This window comes from Cupressus sempervirens, chromosome 10 (assembly GCF_028749045.1).
Source record: "Cupressus sempervirens isolate cs-2001-9-10 chromosome 10, ASM2874904v1, whole genome shotgun sequence".
NCBI classification, from domain to species: Eukaryota; Viridiplantae; Streptophyta; class Pinopsida; order Cupressales; family Cupressaceae; genus Cupressus; species Cupressus sempervirens.
Window position 1 is genome coordinate 985,055,401 of NC_143127.1, and position 23,896 is coordinate 985,079,296.

Here is a 23,896-nt window from a genome sequence, read left to right on the forward strand (position 1 = left end):
TTTAGTGCATCAAATAATGTCTCGACATATCGAGTCATGAGTATCAAAATAACAAAGTATCAACTAAGCTACGATGGGTCGAGGCGAGGCCTCTCTCTCTCTCTCTCTATCTCTCTCTCTCTCACACACAACGTATAATCATACTTCACATGCATATTTACATATATATTAGGCAGGAACCATTACCATGGAACTGATTCTGAAGTAAGTACTGCTGAATTTTTTGACAATGAGTTGATGCACATGTTCATCCAAAACTTTCACACAACAGTGACTTCTAAACTGAATCAAATTATTTTCAGAATACCGAGGATTTTATTGAAAATCCAAAATATGTTTTGTACAAACAATGGTCAAGACTTTTCTTATAAACAGGGCCTTTCCCAATATAGAGAAAATTGGAAGGAATTGATCTCTATATTAAGTTCATAATATCAATAAATAGTTTAAGTAAAATGAGTAAACCAACTAATATAGTAAGACGAGGGGTTATCTTTATTCAACATAGATCAGGAGGTTATTTACATGTGTTTTCTATCCTCCCAAATCTTCCTCCAACAGCCTGTACGAATAATCTGTACTTCACTGGCCACTATTTTTCATCAATGAAAGATAAAACATTTGAGAAAGTAGAAAACCTGGGCAAAATCAATGTTCATGGTAGACCAAAAGTCAGACTTCAAAGTTGAAACTGAAGAAAACAAATTTCTTTATGGTATTCCTCCACTTAAATACTATATCAAGGCATTTTAGGGGAACGAGGATGGACACTTGAGACTGCAGTTTCTATTTGTACTTCTTACAGAAACACAAGAAATCACATGTTTTATAAAATTTATCATAATTTTGGGAAGCCTACCTTGTTCATAGGTCTTCATATTCACAAGTTGCCAGTTTCAGAACCCTACATTTCTTCTTCATCCTTCTCCTTTTGTGTCCTATATACCCTCTTAGCTTTCTTCTGATTTAAAGCTTCCATAGTCTCTTCAAAAGACTTCTGCATTAAGAAAATGAATAAGAAACATATGACCAATTTTCAGCTCTTTATATCAACAGAGTTTTCTTTCAAAAACCCACATAAAAATTGTCTTCCTTCAAATAAAACTGGAAAAAGAGCAGTACATATATTTTGGTTGATCAAGGAAACAGATGCATATAAAGATTATCCTGAGTGAGGATTTTGCCCTATAGGATAAGCTATTGGAAATTCACGATTGTGTTCAGCTCACAATAGAGCAAAATTGCTTCCATTATTTTGCTAGAATTGTTGTGTAGCTGAGTGTAGGCTGAGGTAATGGCGCAAATCGTCTTATTTGTGTAATCCCACACTGATCAGCTACTTAATATTACACAAATTATTGGTAGATTGTGCAGTCCCTTAATTAGCCATTGCCCTTGTTCCAGCTGAGCAACCAAGTGTTTAGTAAAATCTGTATCTCTGGCTCTGGATACCCTTACCTGCTCAAATTTTCATAAGCTGTAGAGGCAAGTTTGTTGATGATAGGACCAGTTGTCTTCTAAGTTGCACCTAAAATTGGGTGCATAAGATACCCAATCACTTTAGATATGAGTTTACTCGCAGCATTGGAGAATAATTGTTATTACAGTCAAATATCTAATTTGTGTTTAATCAACAAACTTTATTATATTTCTTGAATCTCGTACTTGTTCTATAGCTTAAAAGAAGACTACAATGAATGTCCTTAGATTTTTGCCCACAAGATGAATTAGCATTAACATGGTCATACCTCATACAAACAATAACATAATCAAGTACAATCAATTTGGCTGAAACATATTTTAAAAAAAATTGCTCAAACAACACTTCACAAAAGGACGCATATGATGGTTAAGTACATACTCCTCTATTCTGCTTCTCCCATATTGCTTTACCAGTTGTATCAGCAACATAAAGACTTCCCATAAGGAATCTACAACATAAAATTAAATATGTAAGTAGAAACATTATGGCTTTTCTTTGTCAAGGATAAGAATTCAGTCAAATTCTATACGAATGCCTACGCATTCATGTGTTCAGCCAAAAAGTACACACGAAATAGTACAGTGTTAGGAACAATCATTATTCTTGGTCTCAGGATATATTATTAAGATGAATAAAAATATTAAGATATTTTCTGATTATAGATAGATATGGTTCATTTGAACACAAAACATAATCAGCCATACCATTAAAAATCATGGTTAGGAAAACAGAGCTTGATTTGATTACATTAAATCATTAAACTCCTCCTTAAACATAGAATCTTTTTATAATAAGTACAGAAATACGGGGATACAGAGCACTTCCTCATCTGCAAAATGTGAAAATAATAAACACAGTATTATAAATCCATTTTAATTGGGCAAGGAGCTGGACATATGACAAGTGGTACCATTTAATCAGCAACTTCTCCAAGATTTCCATGGAAACATGTAGGCTAACTGTTTAGTGGTTTTGAGATAATCCAAGGGCACGACACGTCAGTTTAACTAAACTGTCATTTCTGTAGTCAATAGTGGTCAGTTGTGTGCATACTGAGAAGGCAGTTGTGATGCCCATGTCTACTGTAAATAAGTTTGCAGTTTATTTTAGTCATCGGAGGTAGAAAAATCAAGGTAGAGGGTGAAAAAACATACAAATAGATTTTGGAGGAAACGGGAATTCTATTGAAGATAAAGACTTGGCACTCTCAGGGTGAACCACTTGTGCAACAGATACTGTAAGAAATTTCTTGAAGTTAATTTGAATTATGGTCTTTGAGATCTGTTTTACTTTTCAATGATTTAGATTCTTTTTTTAATGTGTTTGCTAAAAGTTATTAGGCACAATTTTCAGTTCAGCGCAAGATTATATGAATGTTTATGTGCAAAGTTAGCAGGTACTGCATAGGCTCAACATCATCAGGTCAGTATCCATCTTCCCATTTCAGTATGCAATGTACCCACTATGGTTTTAAGAGAAAAAATCAGATCTGAATTCATTTCTTAACAAAATCCATAAAACTCAATGAAAACTACACCACTGATTTGTATTGCCAATGCACTGGAAAACCAAAAACTTCCAAAATTTCTGGAATTTAAAACAAACAGATTATTACATGAAATTAGGCTATTATGATAACCAAAAATACCACAGAAACAGCCAAATTAAATCTGGAACTGATATTATTCTTCTACACAAATCGAGTGAGTTTTACACAATGTAATCTCAGAATACACTCTCCAGTTTTTACACAAACATTATAGAGAAATGCTATAGAAAAGGAACTGATATATATTGCTGGACAATAATAAAATCATGTTCTCAGAGCAGCAAACACGCCTACAGAAAATCTAGAAAATAAACTGCAAATCTTACACCTCCAAGTTGAAACAATCACTTCTATAAATTCACTCCCGAAGTGAGAATACCCACAAGAATCACAGTTGCTTTGTTTTATGACTGGTTTTCGTCAACAGAAGATACTGGCAGAACAAAGCATTCATACAATGTGGAAGACAGCATGAACCAGCAAAAGCACAGTTGCATAGAGACGCATCTTTAACCCCCAGGGATACGTCTCCGGTAGCAGGATGCATTTCCCTATACCAGAAACTCATCAAAGACAACGGGCTAACATTTCCTTAATTTTTTATTTTAAAATACAAAAGACCCTACATTTTGACAAGTTTTCATATGAAAGTAGAATAAAAAATTGACATTTCTGAATTTCAATATGTAGTATGAACTTTTTGACTATTTGACATTTGTGTTTTTGAACTTTAAACTTTACCAATGTTCTTGTTTTGAAAAATCAATGTTGAACCCCACACTACATTAGAAGGGAAATCAAATTTTAAATTTGCACTGAAAACTCCACCACCACATGTTGCCAAATGGTGCCTGAATTCTTCACAACTCAACATGCAAAGTTGCCATTACAAAAATCTGCCATAAACTCTCAGGAATAGTCCTGATGAACCCAAGAGGACGCCTATGTCCAATTTGCCAATATTTGAATAATATTAAGTGGCCCAAGATCATATAAGGATATAAGTTAAAACAAAACCTATCAATATTAAATGATATATTTGCCAAATGCTCACCAGAAATATAGAAAATGAGCTTAAGTACAATTGTTGGAAAAATTCACCTGATTTGGACATTACAGAGTACTATGAACAGTGATGTGCTTCATTTCTGCACCATTTGTGCTATACTGAGATTTAGCAATGCCTTTGTGTGCACACGAGCTTGCACTCACCACAAAGGTTGAATAAATGTAAAAAGCCCAACCTGGCTCAATCTGATAACTAGCTGGGTGTAAAGAATTTCGTCTACGTTTTTAAAATTTTATAGTTTTGCTTCTTGGTTCCTTGAAACATACAAATTCGTTTGATTTCTTATAACAATTAAATGCACATAGCCAACCAAAATTTGTCTAATCAATGTAAAAGAACACTTCTCTTATTGCCTTGTATTCTGCCAGCTATACAATTGTTGACCAATTTATTTAATTATTAAAAAGTATGCAGCAATTTATTAATTGGCTCATACAACCAAAATAAATAACAATGAACCTGGCTTGAAAAATAGATGGCAATGATCAATGCAGAAGTTATGTCCAAGGTCCAGATGCTCAATCGAATTGCTTTAGGAAGGCCGCAAGCAGTCAGCAACACCACTTGACATGCTCAAGACACTCCAGCAGCAACCGCAGCTTGTTGGGAATGCAAAACCAACTCAACAAATGCCAAAGCACTCCTCCAAACACCTGCCGACACCAATAAGCAGACCCAGTATTCACCTACGGCTGTGGTTAGAACATCCACGCAGCCATTAACATTCCACAGGCCCAGTTTAATGCCATTCAACTCCCACACAAAGGCTACGGAATTGGACTTATTCTAGAACTTAGAACACTGCCCCCAAATGATACTCAGCACTCCTTCAAATTAGAATTCGATTTCCAGCGGCAGCCACCAATTGAAGAGTAATTTGGATCTCTTCCAAATGTCAGTCTATCATAATAAACAAAAGTCCAAATACAGTATAGACAGTAGGAGTTTTGGCAATCACTATACCTCAGCAACGATTGCTTCAATTCACAAACTCAAGATTCTAAGAATTATAATTCCAATCTCCCAGACACAGATAATGACAGTTAGGAGATTTGATCAATGAAGCCACTATACCTCAGCAGAGACTTCAAACATCAGAAACTATGAGACCCTTATACGTCAGCAAGGGCTCACAATTCAGACTTCAGGAAAAACCGAAAAAGCCATAAAGGCAACAAAAGCAATTAAATTTTCAAGCATACCTTTCCCAAAGCAATGAGCTCTCATTTATAATCTTCCGTTGGCCAAAGTTTCCTAAATAACTCCACCTCAGAAATTGTGGAAGTTTCCCCAACAAAAGCAATTAAATTTTCAAACGTGCCTTTCCCAAAGCAATGAGCTCTCATTTATAATCTTCTGTTGGCCAAAGTTTCCTAAATAACTCCACCTCAGAAATTGTGGGAGTTTCCCCAACAAAAGCAATTAAATTTTCAAACATGCCTTTCCCAAAGCAATGAGCTCTCATTTATAATCTTCCATTGGCTCAAGTTTCCTAAATAACTCCACCTCAGAAATTGTGGAAGTTTCCCAAAAGAATTCAACACTAGAAACTTTCCAACACGCTTTTTAAAAATATCTCTTAATGTCATTATTATAATAATATAAACATTATTATAATAATGCAACTCAATGACTAATAAATAAATAAGAGCTCATGCAATTATTACTTTATTAACTGCAGGTGACGACCAACTACTGAAGCCACCTACTACACTACCAAAAATAGCAACTGCCAAAAATAGACTTACTAAAAATAATAAGTTTGCAACTGAGACCCCCAAAATACCCTGTCAACTCACGAGAGTCACTATGATGAGCTAACTCCATAAGCTGCAAAGAAATGCCAAAAACAAAGACATTACAATGAAGTTGGGATGATTTCCATCTTCCCATTTCAGTACCAATCACAGTGTTGTCCCACTTGAGCAATAATTAAGTTTTTTCTTAGCCAAACTTTTTGGTCCAACACAAGCCTATGGAAAGTCATAAGTTTGGAAGCCAAAAATTCTAGTGATAGCTGTATTCTAATGTTAGAAAATATTATTTAGAATTATAACCCCTATATGCAAATGATTAATCATTATTCAATAGTGTTTCTCAACACAAACACCATATAACTAGAAATTCAAGGCCACCAACCTTATAAAGCAAAGATTAAGAGCTTGTGTGTTGCATCCCAATTTTCGACCCAATTTAAAATGTTCATATAGCCGTTGAGGTTCACATGAAGTCTGTTGACAATTAGTTTTGTTATAATCCTATGAAATGGTAAGATGGTTAGTCATTATAATTTCCTATGAAGATAACATGCTAGTTGATTATTTATCATGAACTCATGGAATTGAAAAGGCAGTTAGCCATTATGATTATTTATGATTAATAACTTGTTATGATAATATGATTTAACTGCGGAGAATTTCCTTGTAGTGAGCACGTCTAAGGGGTGGAAGCATTGTCAGAAAAGAATTGGGCACAGGAGCATCACCATCACTGGGCAAATGGGTATGAATCTTCAATCACTATAGTTGAGGACCTAACAACTGCATAACAGGATATACACATTAGACACACGAGCTATTAGATAAATATTAAAAAACATTAATGATTTTAACTTTATTAAAGTACATACTTTTAAACGGCTTATGGTTAACATTTCCATCACTTCATTATAAAACATATTTATGTACATGTACATAAATATAAATATAAAAGTGACACCATGGTATTATTTTATACAGGATTTTATCTATTTAATGCGTACATTTAAATACGTGTACAAGAAGATAAAATAACCTTCCAAATGAAACATGTATTTAGATATACATATTTAAAAAGGTACAACCTTGGATAAACATTTAATATGATGTCATCTTAATAAATATATTTACGTGCAAGTAAATAAATATACTTATAAATTATCCTTGTTTTATAACCTTCAAATCTTTTTCCATATTTATTCAAATTCTTGCTAGAAACCGAAATGCGCATTTGGCATATTGATGTTCAAGAAGCCAAGTCCTTTTCTCTTTAAGTTACGGCTTCTTGGAAGCCAAAAGGTTTTTCGAATACTTCTTTATATTATGAAGTAGTGAGAGACCATGGGCATTATTACACACAATATATCTCTGCACTATTCCACCCGATATCCCTCTGCATATTTCCTTGCCACGATTTGCCCATTTCATTGAATATTTTTGCTGAAAACGTGATTGGTAAGCATATTGAGATCTGCATTTAAGTTATTTCCATGAAGGAACTGATTATTCGCATCCAACCAAGGCTTCAATACTTCTGAACTTACAGGTTATGTGGTTAAATTATCATATCCAATCGATTTATATATATTTTATAATCAAATACTACAGCATTGTATTTACAGCAGTAAGCTACAGAATCTTGAAATGCCATACAACATCCTTGTTTGATATCATCGGATAAGTTCATCCTTAAGTTAGAACTTCTCATGATAAGTCGAGACCAATTGTTCATGATATGATTTCACATCTTTATGTATTGCTGAATATCATAATCAAATGGTATTTATTTTGCCAAAGATTATATCTCTCAGGTCACAAAAATATGATATGTTGAAAATATGTAATATTCTTATATCAATAGACAGAGCTGATTTCTCTAAGATTCAAACACCTAGGACTCACCTGGTTGTATGGTCAAGGAAGAGGTGAAGAGGTGAGATAGAGATCTGCAATAACATGAAACAAAATCAGTTGTGACATAACAATTATTTAATATTTTAAAAAGAACATTTAATAGCTCATACATGTCCAATTCATTCTTTGTTGTCAAGTCGAGTGGTGTGATTAAATACCAGAATGCTCAGTGGCTGACAAGGTGTGCCATGTCTATTCCAGGTAGGGAGGGTCTTTCTAATTTGAGAAAGTGTGGGGATAAGTTTGAGGTCCGTGGTTGGGAGGTTAAACCCCTAACAATGTTTCTGCTCTCCACGAGATGTCAGGATGTGCATCAGATAAAGATAAGTTGATAATTCAAACATTTATTGGTAACAGGTATTTTTACTTTTATGATATTTATACAAGTAGAAAATATGATGGATTAAATTATATCGTTGAATTCAATTATTTCCTTAAGCAGGCTTTCTCGTCAATGAAATTGGTAACCAATTAGATTGGATGATCTTCCAACTAAATATGAAATATATCTATAGGATTGATGTTTCAGTCTTTCATTTATAAGAATAATGATTATGAGCATATCTTCTAATCTTATGTTATTGCCACAATTAGCAATTGGAAGAAAAGGAATGGAAAAGAGGTATCTAACGCCCCAAATGATACAGTGATATCTAATGTCCTAAATGATACAATGATATCTAATGCCCTAAAAGATACAGTGGTATCTAACGTCCTAAATGATAGTGGTATCTGATGCCCTAAAAGCTACAGTGGTATCTGACGCCCCAAATGATACAATGGTATTTGATGCCCTAAATGATCCAATGGTAATGGATGCCCTAATTAACACAGTGGTATTTGATGCCCTAAATGATCCAATGATAATAGATGCCCTAATTGATACAGTGATATGTGATGCCCTAAATGATCCAATGGTAAGTGATATGGTGTTTGATGGTAATCGTTATTTGATTTTGATATAGTGGTATTTGATGGTAATCATCATTTAATATTGATATAGTGGTATTTGATGGTGATCGTAATTTGATATTCATATAGTGGTACTAGATGGCAATCGTCATTTGATCCTAAGTGATATTTGTGGATTAACTTGGGTGTTTGCAGAAGCATCCTTAGATTGATTTTGGTTTTGAATTCCTTGGTATGTAGATTTTAATTTCCATAGAAAATTCATTGATGGTGTTTCAATTGTTAGTTATGAAATTTCTGTTTAACTGACTGTAACCATTAATCTCATTCACTTGAACGTAACTGATATAACTGTCTTCCTATGAAAATGAAGTAATAACTATATTTCTTTGATATGTTAGTTGTTAGTTAACACCCGGGAAAAAGTGGTTGTTACATTATGATAACAGCATAATTCCTCTATATCCCTGTTGGAATTTTCACATTACACTTACCATTGAACTTTTCTTCATCAGTAGCCTTCATCATGTGCTATCCTCCTTCAAAAAGTCATATACATCCTCAATCAACCACTTCAATTATAATGTTAATATCAGTTTAATGTCACGTATCCCTATATACTCTTCATTTTATACATTCAAAAACATTACCATGGCAGATATAATGATACAGTCTCAAAAATGGGATTAAAATTTCAAATTAACATTCCAATGTCTATTTCTTTCAAATACTGTTGAGATAGTGCAGACAGCCAAATTGGATTACAAAGAATCAATGCAGCGGTTGAGAGAGCCCATAAACATATGAAAATGCATAAAATATTAAAAAGGCTCTCAAAGCCAAAACGAAAGTAATGTCACTGTCTACATAAAACATTGTCAGTCAGAGACTGTGGTAGGCCACCCAAGTCACTTTGTGACCGGTGGTTAGGTGAACTTGAACGAATTTGATATAAAAAGGTATATCCACCCCCACAAAAACATTCACATCATTCTCTCCACTGCACAGCATTGACTAAGCCCTAAAATGCACAAAAGGGATCCAAAATTGTGGAAACAGATCTGCAATAGTTAGGAATTTGAGATGTAACTGTTGCATATCCTTGCAGATAACATGGTTTTAACAACGTGAATCTGTATTCCTACAGCATATTATTAGAAAACTGAAACTGAAAATCCTGCAGTATATTCAATTGTCACAGAGCTTGATCACATCCCTACCTCCCATTAAGTTGAGTCGATCAATACAGTCATCTCTTAGTCCTCGTACAAATGTAATCTTATTTGCTTGCCGATCCAACCTGATCTGACAAGCATGCTGCATATCTAACAAAAAAAACTCCGTATAATCTACAAAAGCTTCTTCTTGCTGTCTCATTCGGAAGATCTCATCCTTTATGTCTCTGGTTTTACAATATTCCTGGCATTTTCTAATGAAACACTCCATAGTATTCTATTTCAAGTATTGAAAGTGTTTCTTCCAAGCCCCATGAATCAATGCAGAGCTGCATCCAAGCAGGGAACAACTTAAGTTTTTGTGCATTGCTCTGATTATTATAACTGTGGCAGAACACATCAAACTCACGTTTGTTGGTGCCTCCTCAGGAAAAATGATGGAAAAAGAAAAAGAAACTAAACCATTATATGCCATTTCTTCAGATTCCTCCTACCACTCAAGATGCTGATAAACAATGAATGATGAAAATCATGGTAATACTGACAACTCGGAGTCCACTGGACCTCTCCTCTTCTTAGCTTATAGATTGCACACAAATTAAGACAAATTCTAAGAGGGCCTTTAACAGTTTCCCTCAAATTTATAGCCTGTGGATCATCCTCCACAAGAGCTTCTTCTTTACTTCTCTGGACAATGGAGAACCGGTTTTGACAGGACCACATTGTCCTTCTTCAGCCTCCTATGTTGGTTTGCACTCTTCTTCCCAGCTGGAGATATCTTACTATCCACTTTCTTGTTCCGACCATCATTGTAACATAGAATCCCTGCTAGCTTCCTTGTTAATGCAGGAGTATCCTTGGGTCGTTGGCGATCTTGTATCACCGAAAAATATTTCCTTTTGATTTATTTGTTTTCTGTTCACAGTTTTATTGTTGTTTTAGGTTGTGATCGATCCAGTTGGCTCATTTTCTCATGTAATCCTTATGGTGTGGTTTAGGCGTCATGGAGATCCAATGTCTAGCTTTGCATTTTATTCTGATGTTTCCAGATGAAGTTATCCTAAGATTGGTCCGATCCTATACTAGCTTTCATGTTCTAACAATCAGGGTAGCGAGTTGCGACTTGCAATGATGGTTCACGAGATGCGATGCTTAATGGTGCATTGTTCTATGTTGTAATACATTTGATCTGATGGAAATATTGTCATTGATGTCGAAGGTCTTCACAGGCAAGGACGAAGTTGTTAGAATAACCTTCATCAATGTCAAAGGTGTGAAAGCACAAGAAGCCAAAGCTCTGATGTGTGAACAAGTTTCAGATTTCTGAGATTAATGTTATAGATATTTATAGACAGAAATGTTATCATTAATATATAAATGATTGAGGAAGGTGAAATCATAGAAGATAAGGAGATCATAGACATATTCTCATTAAACAAGCTATGATATGGAGTCAAGAATCCGTATTACAAGGAAAGTGAATCATTAGAGATTATGAAAAGTCAGCAATGAGATTAGAAGAATTACTAGAAGACAACGATGAATGGTTCCAGCATTCAGACTTAAACAGCAAATGATACCAGCATGCTTTTAAGGTAGCAATAATCAAAGGAAATCGTGGCATAGAGTACGAGGGTGTTGTCATAGATCTTGAAAGATTGATTCTCCTATACAAAGACATTGCTGGAACAATACGAAAAACACAGTCAAAGAAAAACCCTTGCAAATGGAAGTGGCGTGATTACACAGCAATAATATATATGGATATTCAACAACATATGAAGTTGATATATTAGGCAGTTGTGTTTCACCATACAAAAGCGACTTCTTTGGTAGTATACATTTATCAGATTTGAACTAATCAAATACATTTATATCCACTGTAAATCTACAGCACCATATATTACAGAATGCATTTTTTTATCAATGGGTCAGGGTTGACTAATATTCAGCGCCTAAAAACAGAGGGTATATGCCATGACGAGCAGAGTTAAGAAATACACAAACTATCAAATAATAGCGACCAATAAATGATGTAAGGGTCAATGGATACACATGCCAGCGATTACATACAGAGCATTGTGATTGGCTATGTTTGGTGACATGTAAATCATTCCCGTTAGCGATGGAGAGATACGACAGAAGTCAAATAGATAATAAGGTTTTGACGTATTGAAGTTTCTAATATACATGTGTTCATTAAAGAGGATTGAAGCCAGTCTAAGTCCACATCTATACAATGTGGCACATGAAACTAAAAATAATTCATAAACAACAAAGCAACTATAATCATTGTCTAACAGCAATAAAATACACTAAGCCAAAAGCCACATCACGACATCAGAGATCGACGGTATTATGCAAAGACCATGTCTGTATAATAAAGAACGACATGATCAAAAATATCTTCAATATTGTTGCCAAATTTTAGTTCTATCCTTGTGAAGTTCAAGTGATTGGTATTTAAATGACTTTGTGTCCGAGTGTGATGTCCAAGCATCCTTTAGGTTACTTACTTCTCATCTTTCCCGGGTACCTCACTTTCCTTCTTTTCTAGGTCTCCCTTGCATTACCTTTACCTAATTCTTCTGTGTGGGTTTTCTGTTTTTCCGATGCGCACAGGGTCTAGCTAATCTAGGTATGGTTGGGATGTGTTTTGGCGTTTTCCCGATGAGAAGTAAGTTATCCGTGTTTCACCATCTGCTATCTTGCCCCAGCATCCTTTTTCCTACGGATTCCGAGCAATCGAGCTAGTTTTCCCCTTCAGCAAACTTAATCAAGTGTGTATCCGAAGAATGACGCCAGGAAGAAGCCCATTCATGTTGCAGAGGTAAAATCTACTTTCACGAGGAAAAGTGAGTCTATGAGTTTTCCGTTGCGCACTAATGGAAGCGAACATGTTTTGTTCTGCTTCCGAAGCTAAAATGATTTATGTCAAATCCAAGTCTTTACGTACAAACAGTAAAAGCACTATGTCTAAAGAATTGTTTTGAGCTCTTAATCAGTGAGGCATATTCAAAATCTAGCTTTGAAGCCATTAGATTGAGATAAAGGGTACAGAGTTGTTAGCTTCATTCCGGGAACAGTTACTAAGAGAGGGGTTTTTCGTCCCTAGGTAACAAAAAGGTCACTTCTCCGAAGGCTTTGGAAATAGAAACAAAGGTGACTTTAAAGTGCGAATATTCTTTGGAAATGCTTAAAAGATACTTCCGGAAAAGTCAGTGGTGAAGATGCGACCCCAATATAAAGGAAAGAAGCGTTAAATGCTTAGGGCAAAAAGTGAAAGAATGAAGTGCGCAAGCTAACAAAGGGTCACTCCCCACGCTGCAATTCCAAATAGAGGGAAAGTGGGCTAACGGAAATGCTAAGTTTCTCTCTCTCCCCCACATTTGTTAAGTTATCAAGTATATCTGCATTCTAGATTCTAAAGCAAAACAAGGCACTTCCCGCGGAACTAAAGCACCTCTTTCAGTGAGTAATTTGTAGTAACATGACTTTACTTTATGTAAAGTAATAAATATTTCCATGGCTATGAGTTATTGTGTGCAAGAAAACGAAAAGTTTAAATAGTCATTGATTATGGAATTAAATGCAAATCCTGCTGTTATAATCGTTGGCCGAACTTAATTTCATTCGTGTGGCGCCAACGTTCAGATTCCTATACCTATTTCATCAGAATTGATTGAAATTGGTTTCCCAAAGTATTTTTAGAACAACTATTTATCGAGAACTGCATCCTGTGCAATCATAGCAAATGGCAATCAAAATTGCAAGTTATGATAAGTTAATAGGCCTGGAGAATGAGTTGAAAGAATTAATAGATACATCATTTAAATTCTACAATTTGGGTGATCTCCATAGGAGACTTAATTCTCAACCTATTCACCCGATCACTCAAAAGCTAGCCTTAAAGAGAGCGGATTGGTTGAGGCAGTTGGTTTTCCAATGGCAATACATGCACCAAAGCTTGTAAGGGAATGTATCAAGAGATATGACCTAGAAACAAAGCAGATTTTGTTTCCTGATCAATCATCCTCATCTCGATCAACAAGGCACTAATACGGTTTGTGTTTGGCATCCTCACAAAAGAGGAGTATTGTGATATTGACTTCAGCTCTTCTGCATCAATATTTAATGAAAAGAAGACCCTCATAAGGGAAGACATGCAGAGGACATGGTTTCAAGCTCCTCACTCGAAGAAGAGCAAAACGCCCAAGACCCTGTTTGGCACTAATTTGAAGAGAGAGATCGTAGATATCCTCGCTCTGCTGCTTAGACTGAACAGAAAAGAGGAGATTCTCGAGCTCATTGAACACCATTTCTTCCTGGTGCAAGCTATATGTGCCAAAGGTATGCAAATTGACTAGGCACAAATTACCTGTGACGAGCTTGCCTCATGGATGAATCTAGCCAAAGGATTTAAACATTTTTACATGTCCTATCTAATTTATGCTTTGGATACTCACCACTTGTGGCCCAGCCTTCCTAGCATCCAAAATTATGATGAGCGTACGAAGGTATATGAGTTCTAACCCCCATCTACAACTGCAAAGAAGCTTCAAGGAGTATGTGGTAGTAAATGATGCCTTCACAATGAGGCTATGCTGGGAATTGCAAGGATGCCCTGAGAGGAGATTTTCACCAGAGGCAATTTCGGCTATCAATCAATTTGGATGCTCATTCATCCAATTTCCGAGCTTCTCTTACCTACGAATAAGTGTCTTTGATGGTTTTCCCAAGAGACTGTCTACATACCTAGAGGATAAGGTGGTTCTAGTTGAATTATGTCGACAAATTCTTGAGGTGAACACCTCGTGTTCAAACGTGAAGAAAATAGTCGAGATTTCCTTCCCCATAGTGGTTGGACCCTATCCAATGCTCAGAGGGTAAAACTAAATTGGTTGATTATGAGGTACTCGGGCCTCAATATGATCCAATGAACTTCGTAAGGGACCACTTAAAGCTAGGATATGCCTATAGACACGTTCTGAATATCGAAGATTACCGGGTTGGGTGTCTTAACGAATACCAGACTCGAGAGAAGTTTTGGTCCCAATTAACTATTGAGGAAATTAAGTTATTTAATGATTTTGTTAATGTTTCTGAACTTCAGACGATGATGCCTACATGTATCCTTCATCTTATGAGAAGATAAAAGGCACTCCTATTGTGTCTACTCCACCTATAGGTCCTGTCATAGACACCATGGAGCTCCTCATGCATAAGATAATCAAGTGAACAGAAAAATGTGTAGAGTGGACCCGAGCAAGGAAGAAGAGGGCAAGGAGCACTGGTTCTACGGGTGGAGTATCTTCCAAAACTGCCCAGACAACTATAGTAGTTGTCACCATAGTTGTTACTTCAACATTTGCTGGCCCATCACAGTCTATTGGTCAAGGTGGAGACTAGCCTCCAGAGAAGAATGTGACAATCACTCCTACCTGCGAAGATGGCTCTCTTCCAAACACGAGATAAGGACATAAGGACAAAGAAAAGGAGATAAGGAGATAATTTGGGGAGAAGGAGATAAGGACAAAGAAAAGGAGAAGGAACAAGAGTCAGTTGCCAAGCCTGCCTCCCCTGTTCAAATCATTAGCTTGGATGGTGACACGAACCCCATGGACGAACAAGGCACATCTCAGCAAGGGGACACCTTGGCACTCTCAGTGACTAAGGTCATTGCCTTCCCCATTGCTTCCCAAAGCAAGCAAACTCCCCTAGTACCTAGGAAGCTATTCGATCCTACTGCCCTGCAGTCTGCTATCAATGTACTCTCTATTGAGTCATGGCTTGAGGAGACCATTGATAGAAAGAAGAGAAGATATGAAGAGGCCACTCCATCAAAAGATTTGATCACACAAGCCACTTCCTCTTAGCCACCCTCCAAGAAAATGAAGAAGTAGAAATCAATTGCTGCATTGGCCACGGATCCCTTGACTAGCCACATGTTGGTAGAGATTGCAGAGCCACAAAAAAGGGTGGCAAATTCCATGAGCTTTCCACGGATGATTTCCAAATCAGAACAGTGGACCTTGGTATCCCTGTTCATGACTCCATGGTGAACATATGGAAGTCTACTAACGAAAAGATTGAAGATAGGCTGGAAGAGCTCAAAGCGAAAAAGGAGGTCCTCAAGGCCTCAAACATAGAATTGATGGAATATATCAAATCTGCACTTGGAAGCACATCAACTAGCGAATTTGACACGAATGCAGAGGAAAACAAGAATCTACTCCTAAAGCTGCAACAAGAGAGGCAATTCAAGCAGATTGGCCAAACATGGATAAATCAAATGAAGGCTCAAGGTCCCCCATTGATAGAAAACTTGGGAAATCTTCTGTCGGATGCTCACAAGTTGAGGGAGGCGGCTTCTAGCCATCAAACCACCATGCAAAACACAGCAGATAGACTAACGGAGAAATTGGCACTATTGCAAGAAGTGGTCGATATGAAGACCAATGTTGCCATCTCCCATGGGATCATTAAAACAGGTAACGAGCCATTGTTTCATTGGAAACAATCTCTGGATTTTATTGTGGAAAGTTGTGCAAGGTCCGCAAATGAGCTCAAAGATGTTCCTAACCTAGTGCAGACGGTTATTAAGAAAGTATTTGAATATCTGAAGATACTACATACAGAGTCCTTTGTGTCTACTAACAGTAAGCTTGTGGATGTTGAGAGGATGAAGTCAAAGTTCTTGGCATTTGTTGATGAAGTTGTTGATCCAATCAACTTCCAAATGTCAAATATCCAAGAAATCTCATCGGCAAACTCAATCATAAGGAGAGAATCAGAGAAGTTCTAGTCAAAGGTCGCCAGAATTGATGAATTGACTAAGATGCATGACTACTGGATGATTCAAGCTAACAATATCATCATTCCAAATGTCAAGGAACTAGACAAAGTAACTAACGCTATGAAAGCTTATAGAGCCAAAGCAATTACTCCTAAGAAGGCATGATGTTCTGATGTTCTTCCAAACATATGTCATTCTCTCTCTTCTTTCTTTTCGTAGCCATTCATAGCATTTTGTCAGTCTCTGTAACGAATAATGATTCAAGCTTGTCCTATTTTTAGCTTATTTTGTTCAAAGATGCTCTGCAATGCAATCATCTATTGTAACTGGCCATTTTGAGAAGGCCTATATATGTGACTTTTTGGGAAGTTAATGAGATCGGCAAAATTATTTTTGGGTGAACCCCTATAGCTAGGACTACTGTGTGACTCTGAGTCCGTTTTTAATTCTGTTGTTCATTTAGTTTCAATATAGTATGTGGAATGAATGTGCTATTGTTGAAAATCAAACAAATGCAAATGAACTTGGTTTTATTTCCTTCATTCAGTAGCTTGTATGCCTTACTTTCTTCAAAATAAGTATCTCTTTGTTTTTCCTACTATACGTCGTATTTCGTGTGTGCAGTGTAGTTCATTGCATGAGACAACAAAAAATTGAATGATGGAGTAGCTGGAAGATAGACAATCCAGGTATTGTCAAAATATCAGTTAACTTTGTAACTCGGGAACTACCCATTTCGTTATCCTTCCTACTCTCTTGATGTAGTCTTTAGTCATGCATGTTTCCATATCTTGCTTTTAAATCTAAATAGATTGCATTTTGTGAGTTAGTCCCCATTTTCACTTGCCTAGGTTGTTTAAAGTGTTGAGCAATCTGGTATTTGCCTCTTTTGCTCTCTGGTTAAGAGTATACCCCCAAAATCCAAAAAACAAACTTCATTACAAATCCTACATTAAAAAGGGTGTTGCACCTTTCAATTCAAGGGTCTTTGATAGATTACTACACTGACCCATTCTGTTGTTAACTTATTTTTCCTCCATAAGCCATTGGGCAATTTAAGAGTCAAGGTATAACCCAAAAAGATAAGGGGGACAAACTGTTAACCGACAAATATAAACAATAAGAACTTAGAAGCAATGGATTAATAAATTTGAAACCCGATGATCAGGGAGGAGGATGCCAAAAACAAAGCAGAGTATCTAGCTTATACATCACCAAAGATTCAGAGGTGTCGACACAATGTATGATATCGTTTTCTAGAAGCAATAATCAGGCATAAGATACGTGGCAGAATTAATTTACTAGATTGCTTAATTGTGTTGTCAAAGGACGTGACTTGATTTTCAAAGGTCGTGTTTTCTTATATTACCAAGTATAAATAAGGAATGTTCCATTTGTAAAAAAAATAAGTTGTATGAAATGGGGAGTGTAAGAACAGAGCCATGGAAAAGAATGTGTGGAGAACATTAGTGGTGTACGGTGAGTTAAAAGAATATATATATTCAGCTTTATCAAATCTGATATATGTATATATGTATGTCAAAGTTAGGAAATTTATATGTGCAGTATGTATTTTAAAGAATATCTACACCAAGGGCCACCATTGAAAAGGATTACAAACTTAATGAAGAAAAATATAGAAGAGAAGAATATACAGATATAAAAGATATATATATATAAAAAAAAAATTGGAGAAGAACAATTGTTCCATCATCAGTTTAAGTAAAGCAACATAGTCAAAGTGGAAAAACAGTTTGTGTGTAGTGGGTTGGTGCTCACGAAAACAGAAGCGGGGGTTGGTGCTTCCAATAGGTCAGTGTCTACAAAGTGTGGGAGTTGGAGCTTCCAGTGAGTTGGTTCTCATCAACATAGGGGTTGGGGCCTCTAGTAGGTTGGAGCCTACAAATCATTGTAAGAGAACAAGTTTATATAAAAAGCAATTATTTTGTCGTTGTTTTCTCCTGCATTAAAGTTTCCACATAAATCAGTGTCATTGTGTTCGGTGTGCATAATTGCTCATTCCAGTTATTGAAGCTAAATGTTTGGATTAAAGTTTTAAATTGAAAAGTTGTTATTATACTGATCCACACCCCCCCCCCCCAAGTATAATCATGTGCTCTTCATGATCAACCCTCTTGTATATTTGCACGACATGACGTATCTTTGTGGATTTGGGTCTTGGCCTATTTGTTTGTAATACGTTTCCTTTGTCTTGGAAATTAATGATCGGATAAGCAGATTTGTGGTTGGTGTTCTTGTATATAAGCAGGGTATAGCTCTTGTTTGAGTAGGGTTAGGTGGCTAAAAGATAGAAGCATAAGAAGAGGATCGGTAGAAGCAACTAGGATAACTAGAGACTGTAGAAGTATCATAAGTTTGTGGGATGATCAGTTGTGAATAGGTTGTCGCAGGTAATGAATGTACCTGTCTTGTTTGCAGTTGTATATTGACAATGTTAATGTAATATTTGCATTCACAGACTAACTTGTTAATAATCCAATGATATTTCTTCCTCTGGTGTTCATTGCTTGCTAGTTTGTTTGTGCATTTCCACTATGGCATAATCTTGCTGCAAGGTTAGACATTACCTTTGGGGATTCTCTTCCCTTGACTGTGTCAAATGGTATCAAAGCACAATTCTACATCAAAGCAAAACAAGCACTTGGAATCTGGTGTCTATGACTTGCATGCTTTGTTGTTGTGGAGTTTATGATCTACATCAACCAAAGGTTAGTGCAAGGTGGCTAGGGAAGGATTGGTTGCTTCGAAGATTGGAGATCACACTTGTGAACCTGGTTGTGGGGTGGCAGAGGATTGGATCTGACTAGCAATTGTGGAGGGTTGCACAATGAGGATTGGTTGGTTGACAAAGTTGATAGTTTCCTAGTTACTGAATAGACCTAGTTGCTTGAGGCATGTTGTTGGTGTTGTTAAATTGTCAGATCCAATTAGGGCAATCAACACTTGTAATCAAATTTTCGAACCTGACGAAATTGAAGATTGGCATTCTTGTAAACACATCGCCTAGAAGGATAAATTCTAGAAGACTAGAGCAAATGATGGAGGATTTCAGAAATGAGATAAGGACCTATTTGGAATGCTTTGGTTGGGACTTGACGAAACCCTGACACTTAAGATGAATTTGAAGAAGATGCTGAAGATCTTGAGACATATGAAGTTGAGAATCCTGTCAAGGAAGAAAGAGGGCTATGGCACAAATGTGTAAGAGTCATAGAATTGGTGTTGCATGTTTTTCTAGTTCTTTACATCCGAAGGAATTGATAAACTAGAGGATTACTTTGAACTTGAAGATATTAGAGATCCACAAAGCGTTAGGTTAGCACATACTAAGTTGAATTAATAAACAAGAGGATTACTTTGAACTTGAAGATGTTAGAAATCCACAGAGAGTTAGGTTAGCACAGACTAAGTTGAAGGGTCATGCTGCCTTATGGTGGAAAGAATTGCAAAAAGATAGGGAAGATAATGGAGAATCTACGATCACTAGATGGAGAGTTATGGTTGCTGGATATAATGCCAAGTTCATACCGAAGGATTAGGAGCTGGAATTTTTTAAGAGAGTGCAGAACTCGTAACAAAAGGATTTGAAAGTGAAGGAGTATAAAGAGGAGTTCTACAAGATGACAATCAAATCCAAACACTGATAATCATCTAACAAAAAGGTGGCTAGGTATGTTATCGGTTTGAGACTTTCAAGATGAGTTAAGTATGTTGAGGATTAGTACAACTGAGGTACTTATTAGTGCGCCCTAAAGGCAGAAGATAAGTTGAAGAGAAGACAAGTTACCCCTAGGGTTGGGGATAATCCGATTGTTGATAAGGGCAAGGATAAACTTGTGATTGAAAAGGAACCTAATTAGAAGATTCATGGAAAGGGCAAAGGCGACAGAGAATTCAAAGGTACTTGCTTCAAATGTGGGAATGTCGATCATAGAGATTTCCAACGTTCAATTGGTTCTAGCAAAGGAAAGCAAAACCTGGTGGCACATGGGGAACAAGCGAAGAAAGATGAACTAGTTGAAAGGGAAGTTGCAACTGAGATGGGAGAATCTTTGATGTGCAGGAGAGTTATGTTGAGCAAGAAGGAATTGGAGCCCATGCAGAGAAGGGATTTGTTCCGAACTATTTGTTAAAAAAGAGGTAAATGTTGCAAAGTGATAATGGATGGTGGAAGTATTGATAACCTTGTGTCAAAGGAAATGGTATGGAAGTTAGGATTGAGGAGACTCAAACATCCTTGTCCTTATGGGATAAGTTGGTTTCAAGATGATCATATAGTGGAAGTGAAAGAACGGTGAAGGTCAATTTCAACATTAGACCATACCGAGATGAGGTATTGTGTAATATGGTTAGCATGAGTGCTTGCCATGTTTTGTTGGGTAGACCTTGGCAATATGATGTTGGTGCTATTTATGATTGTCGGAGGAATGTTGTTTCTATTGTCAAAGATAGTAGAAGATTTGAGCTTAGCTAAGCTAAAAGTCAAGAGGAGGCTCCATTGTTAGGGATTGGCCTCTACTCACTCACATTTTGTTGATGAGTTGATCAATCCCCACTTCAAAATGGCATTTCCATGACTTGAAGTGAATCACTTTTTCTAGGGTTGTGAGCAAATATTTTGAGAACCAATTGCAATTAAGTTTAAGAAAGAATATTTGAAGAAAGGAGATAAAAGAGAGTAAAATGTCAGAAATAAAAAAAGCGTATGATATAAACTATATCACCTACTATTGTCTACATTACCATTTTTCGATCATGAAGGGATGCAGGTGTTTGACAAAAAAATAATGGGAATGATGTTGTGAGATTTCAATTTGCCTAAGTATTTTTTGAGCTCTTTACGATTATAAACGTATCACAGCTATTCATTAAGGTTCTTTACATTGTGTTGATGTGAGTTTTGTTCCACTACAAAGTGTAGAATCAAACACTCAATGTTTCAAGGTGAAACACCCAAAAATCAATCCTCTCTTGATTAAAAACACTTGTTATGCTAAGACTGCAATGAAACATCATAAGGTGACTTCAAGGTTCCTTCTTAATGTGGATACTTGCTCAATTGGAATAATGTGATTTGTTGGATCACTAAGGGTACTTATGTTGTTTTCTAAGACTTATCAACTTGATTCTAATGATTTGACTTCACAATGTGCAATGAACATATATTTTAGTTTTCAACTTTTGAACTTCAACTTGAATTTAAACTTTCTAACCTAAACAAGTTCTAATTCTACATTTGTTCTACTTCTACTAGATGCAGTCTAGTTAGCAACTCCACCCACCTAGTGCAAGCTCCTAAGATGTATCCAAATGATTTTCAAATCAATACCCTTTCTTCAATCTCATCAATGGATGCAAATTGGAGATTAAGTATAAATAAATTTAGTGCATTCAAATATCATTTGACCATGCATGGCAACACCCACAATTGTAAGTAGCTAGTGGTTTGGTCTATGTTCGAGTCAAGAAGTATACATTCACAATTACTCTTATCCAACTAAATTACTTAGAGCAAACTCTAACTTAACAATTTGAAACAAAATCTATTTTAAGTGAGGAATATAGATCACCACTTCCAACTTGATCACAATAATTCACCATTTAAGACACAACAATAAATAGTAAAGCAAATTTGGCACTATTTTAGCGATAATTTTCTAATTCTCCCTTACAAATGAGGAAAAAAAGGCTTATATGGGGGCTCAGTTACAATGAATGACCAAGATTAGTCCCTACAAACCCTAATTAGGGTTATCACTCTATCATCCAATGAAATTAAAGCACCCTCAACTAAGTCAATAGGAAAATTACAAATTTTTCTCAACTAATCAAAAAGAACCATACCATGAACCAATCAAAATTAAGCTTCTAGACATTCAACCAATGAGAAAATTATTTGCCACTTAGGCTTACATCAAATCTTCCTTTGGAAGATTATTTCCTTTGTTCTTCTCTCTCTCTATCAATTCAGTGAACCTGGACAAGATATTGCTGAGCTCATCCATTAGAGGCATAGATACCTTTTGCAACTTCAAATCAGTCATGTCTAATTTAATTTTACTTACAAAAATAGTCTCCTCCCAATCTAGCGTGTTGCCTTGTATTGGAGCCATGAAAACTATGAAGGCTGCAAATTTTCTCAATTGCTCCCTTTTGATGGTGCTACAATCCTCAAGGGTGAAAGTCCTCAACTTTAAAAAAATTCCAAATTCATATTTTCTTCTCTTTTCCATCAAATCGAAATGTTATTGTCATTGCTTTTGTATACTCATCACTTGTTACCTGGATAATGGATTTAAGGTGGTAAGAATCATTCCTTATCTTCTCCAAAGTATCTTGCCTGAAGATCAAAGAAAAATACCATTCAATAGCATTCTTCATTCCGCTTGTGTTTATCACCTTGCTTCTTCTCCAACAATTGCTCAAAAATTTTTGTCATTACTTGCAATTGAGGTATATTTCTCCTTCTGATGGGTTGGAAATCTTCCCAAAGTGCATCCAAGGCTTGAAATCTTGCTCTAAGTGCCTAATATTGTTTCAAAAATCCTGGAAGGAAGGTAATCACCTCTTGAACAACTTCTTGGAATCCAAGCCTACAACTCCTGAAATGACATCCTCAAACTCTCCAAATTGTCTACTAATTCTCACTCAAGTGAAAAAGTTAGTGCAAATGAATGATCTCTCTACTGGATAGGATTGAACATGTGCTTGAAGTACTCCCTAAATCTTTGATTCTGTTCTTTATATTCCTTTTTCTTTCCAACTTCCTTGTTCACTTTATCCTACAAGACTTGAATGGCATCATGGGCATCTTCAAATTCTCTTTTTTATTGTAGTGGCTCTCATGACGTGTTTAATGATCTTATAGTCTTGGGGAAGGATGTTATCCCTTGTTTTATCTACCTTTGGAAGGGAAATTCGGACCGTGTGAATTCCCAAATCATCTCTAATGACTTCAACTAACCTTCGTGCAAGTTGACTTTCTTTCTCTCCTTCAACATTTTTTACAATGTCTTCAATGTTCTTAATTGGTTATGGATTTGTAATCTCCTTCCCATACAATATTTCTCTTAACCATGCATGTGTTGAGCATGTTGGCAATTTGGCTAAGAAGATATATTAGGGTTGTCATTTATGGAAACATATAGCTTATTTTGTTTAGCGCAATTCACTAAAGGCACTTGGGAATGTACGCACTCGTAGAAAGGAAGAACATAGTC

General features: G+C 36.2%; 1 protein-coding gene across 3 annotated transcripts in view; it reads right to left on the minus strand.

Annotated features, from left to right (window-relative positions):
• Nucleotides 1-292: 292 nt before the first annotated feature.
• Nucleotides 293-23,896, minus strand: part of LOC149537272 (Chaperone DnaJ-domain superfamily protein) — a 29,682-nt gene continuing 6,078 nt past the window's right edge. The window contains exons 2-4 of one of the 3 annotated variants that reach the window (XM_089807619.1): nucleotides 1,862-1,931; nucleotides 860-997; nucleotides 293-592 (exon numbers count right to left, since the gene is read on the minus strand). In XM_089807619.1, coding sequence (XP_089663745.1) covers nucleotides 905-997; nucleotides 1,862-1,931 — 163 coding nt within the window. In that variant the 3' untranslated portion in view covers nucleotides 293-592; nucleotides 860-904. Of the gene's footprint in view, nucleotides 639-859; nucleotides 1,529-1,861; nucleotides 1,932-23,896 lie in introns of those variants that run through there. The other 2 variants (XM_089807618.1, XM_089807620.1) reach the window with 2 other exon arrangements.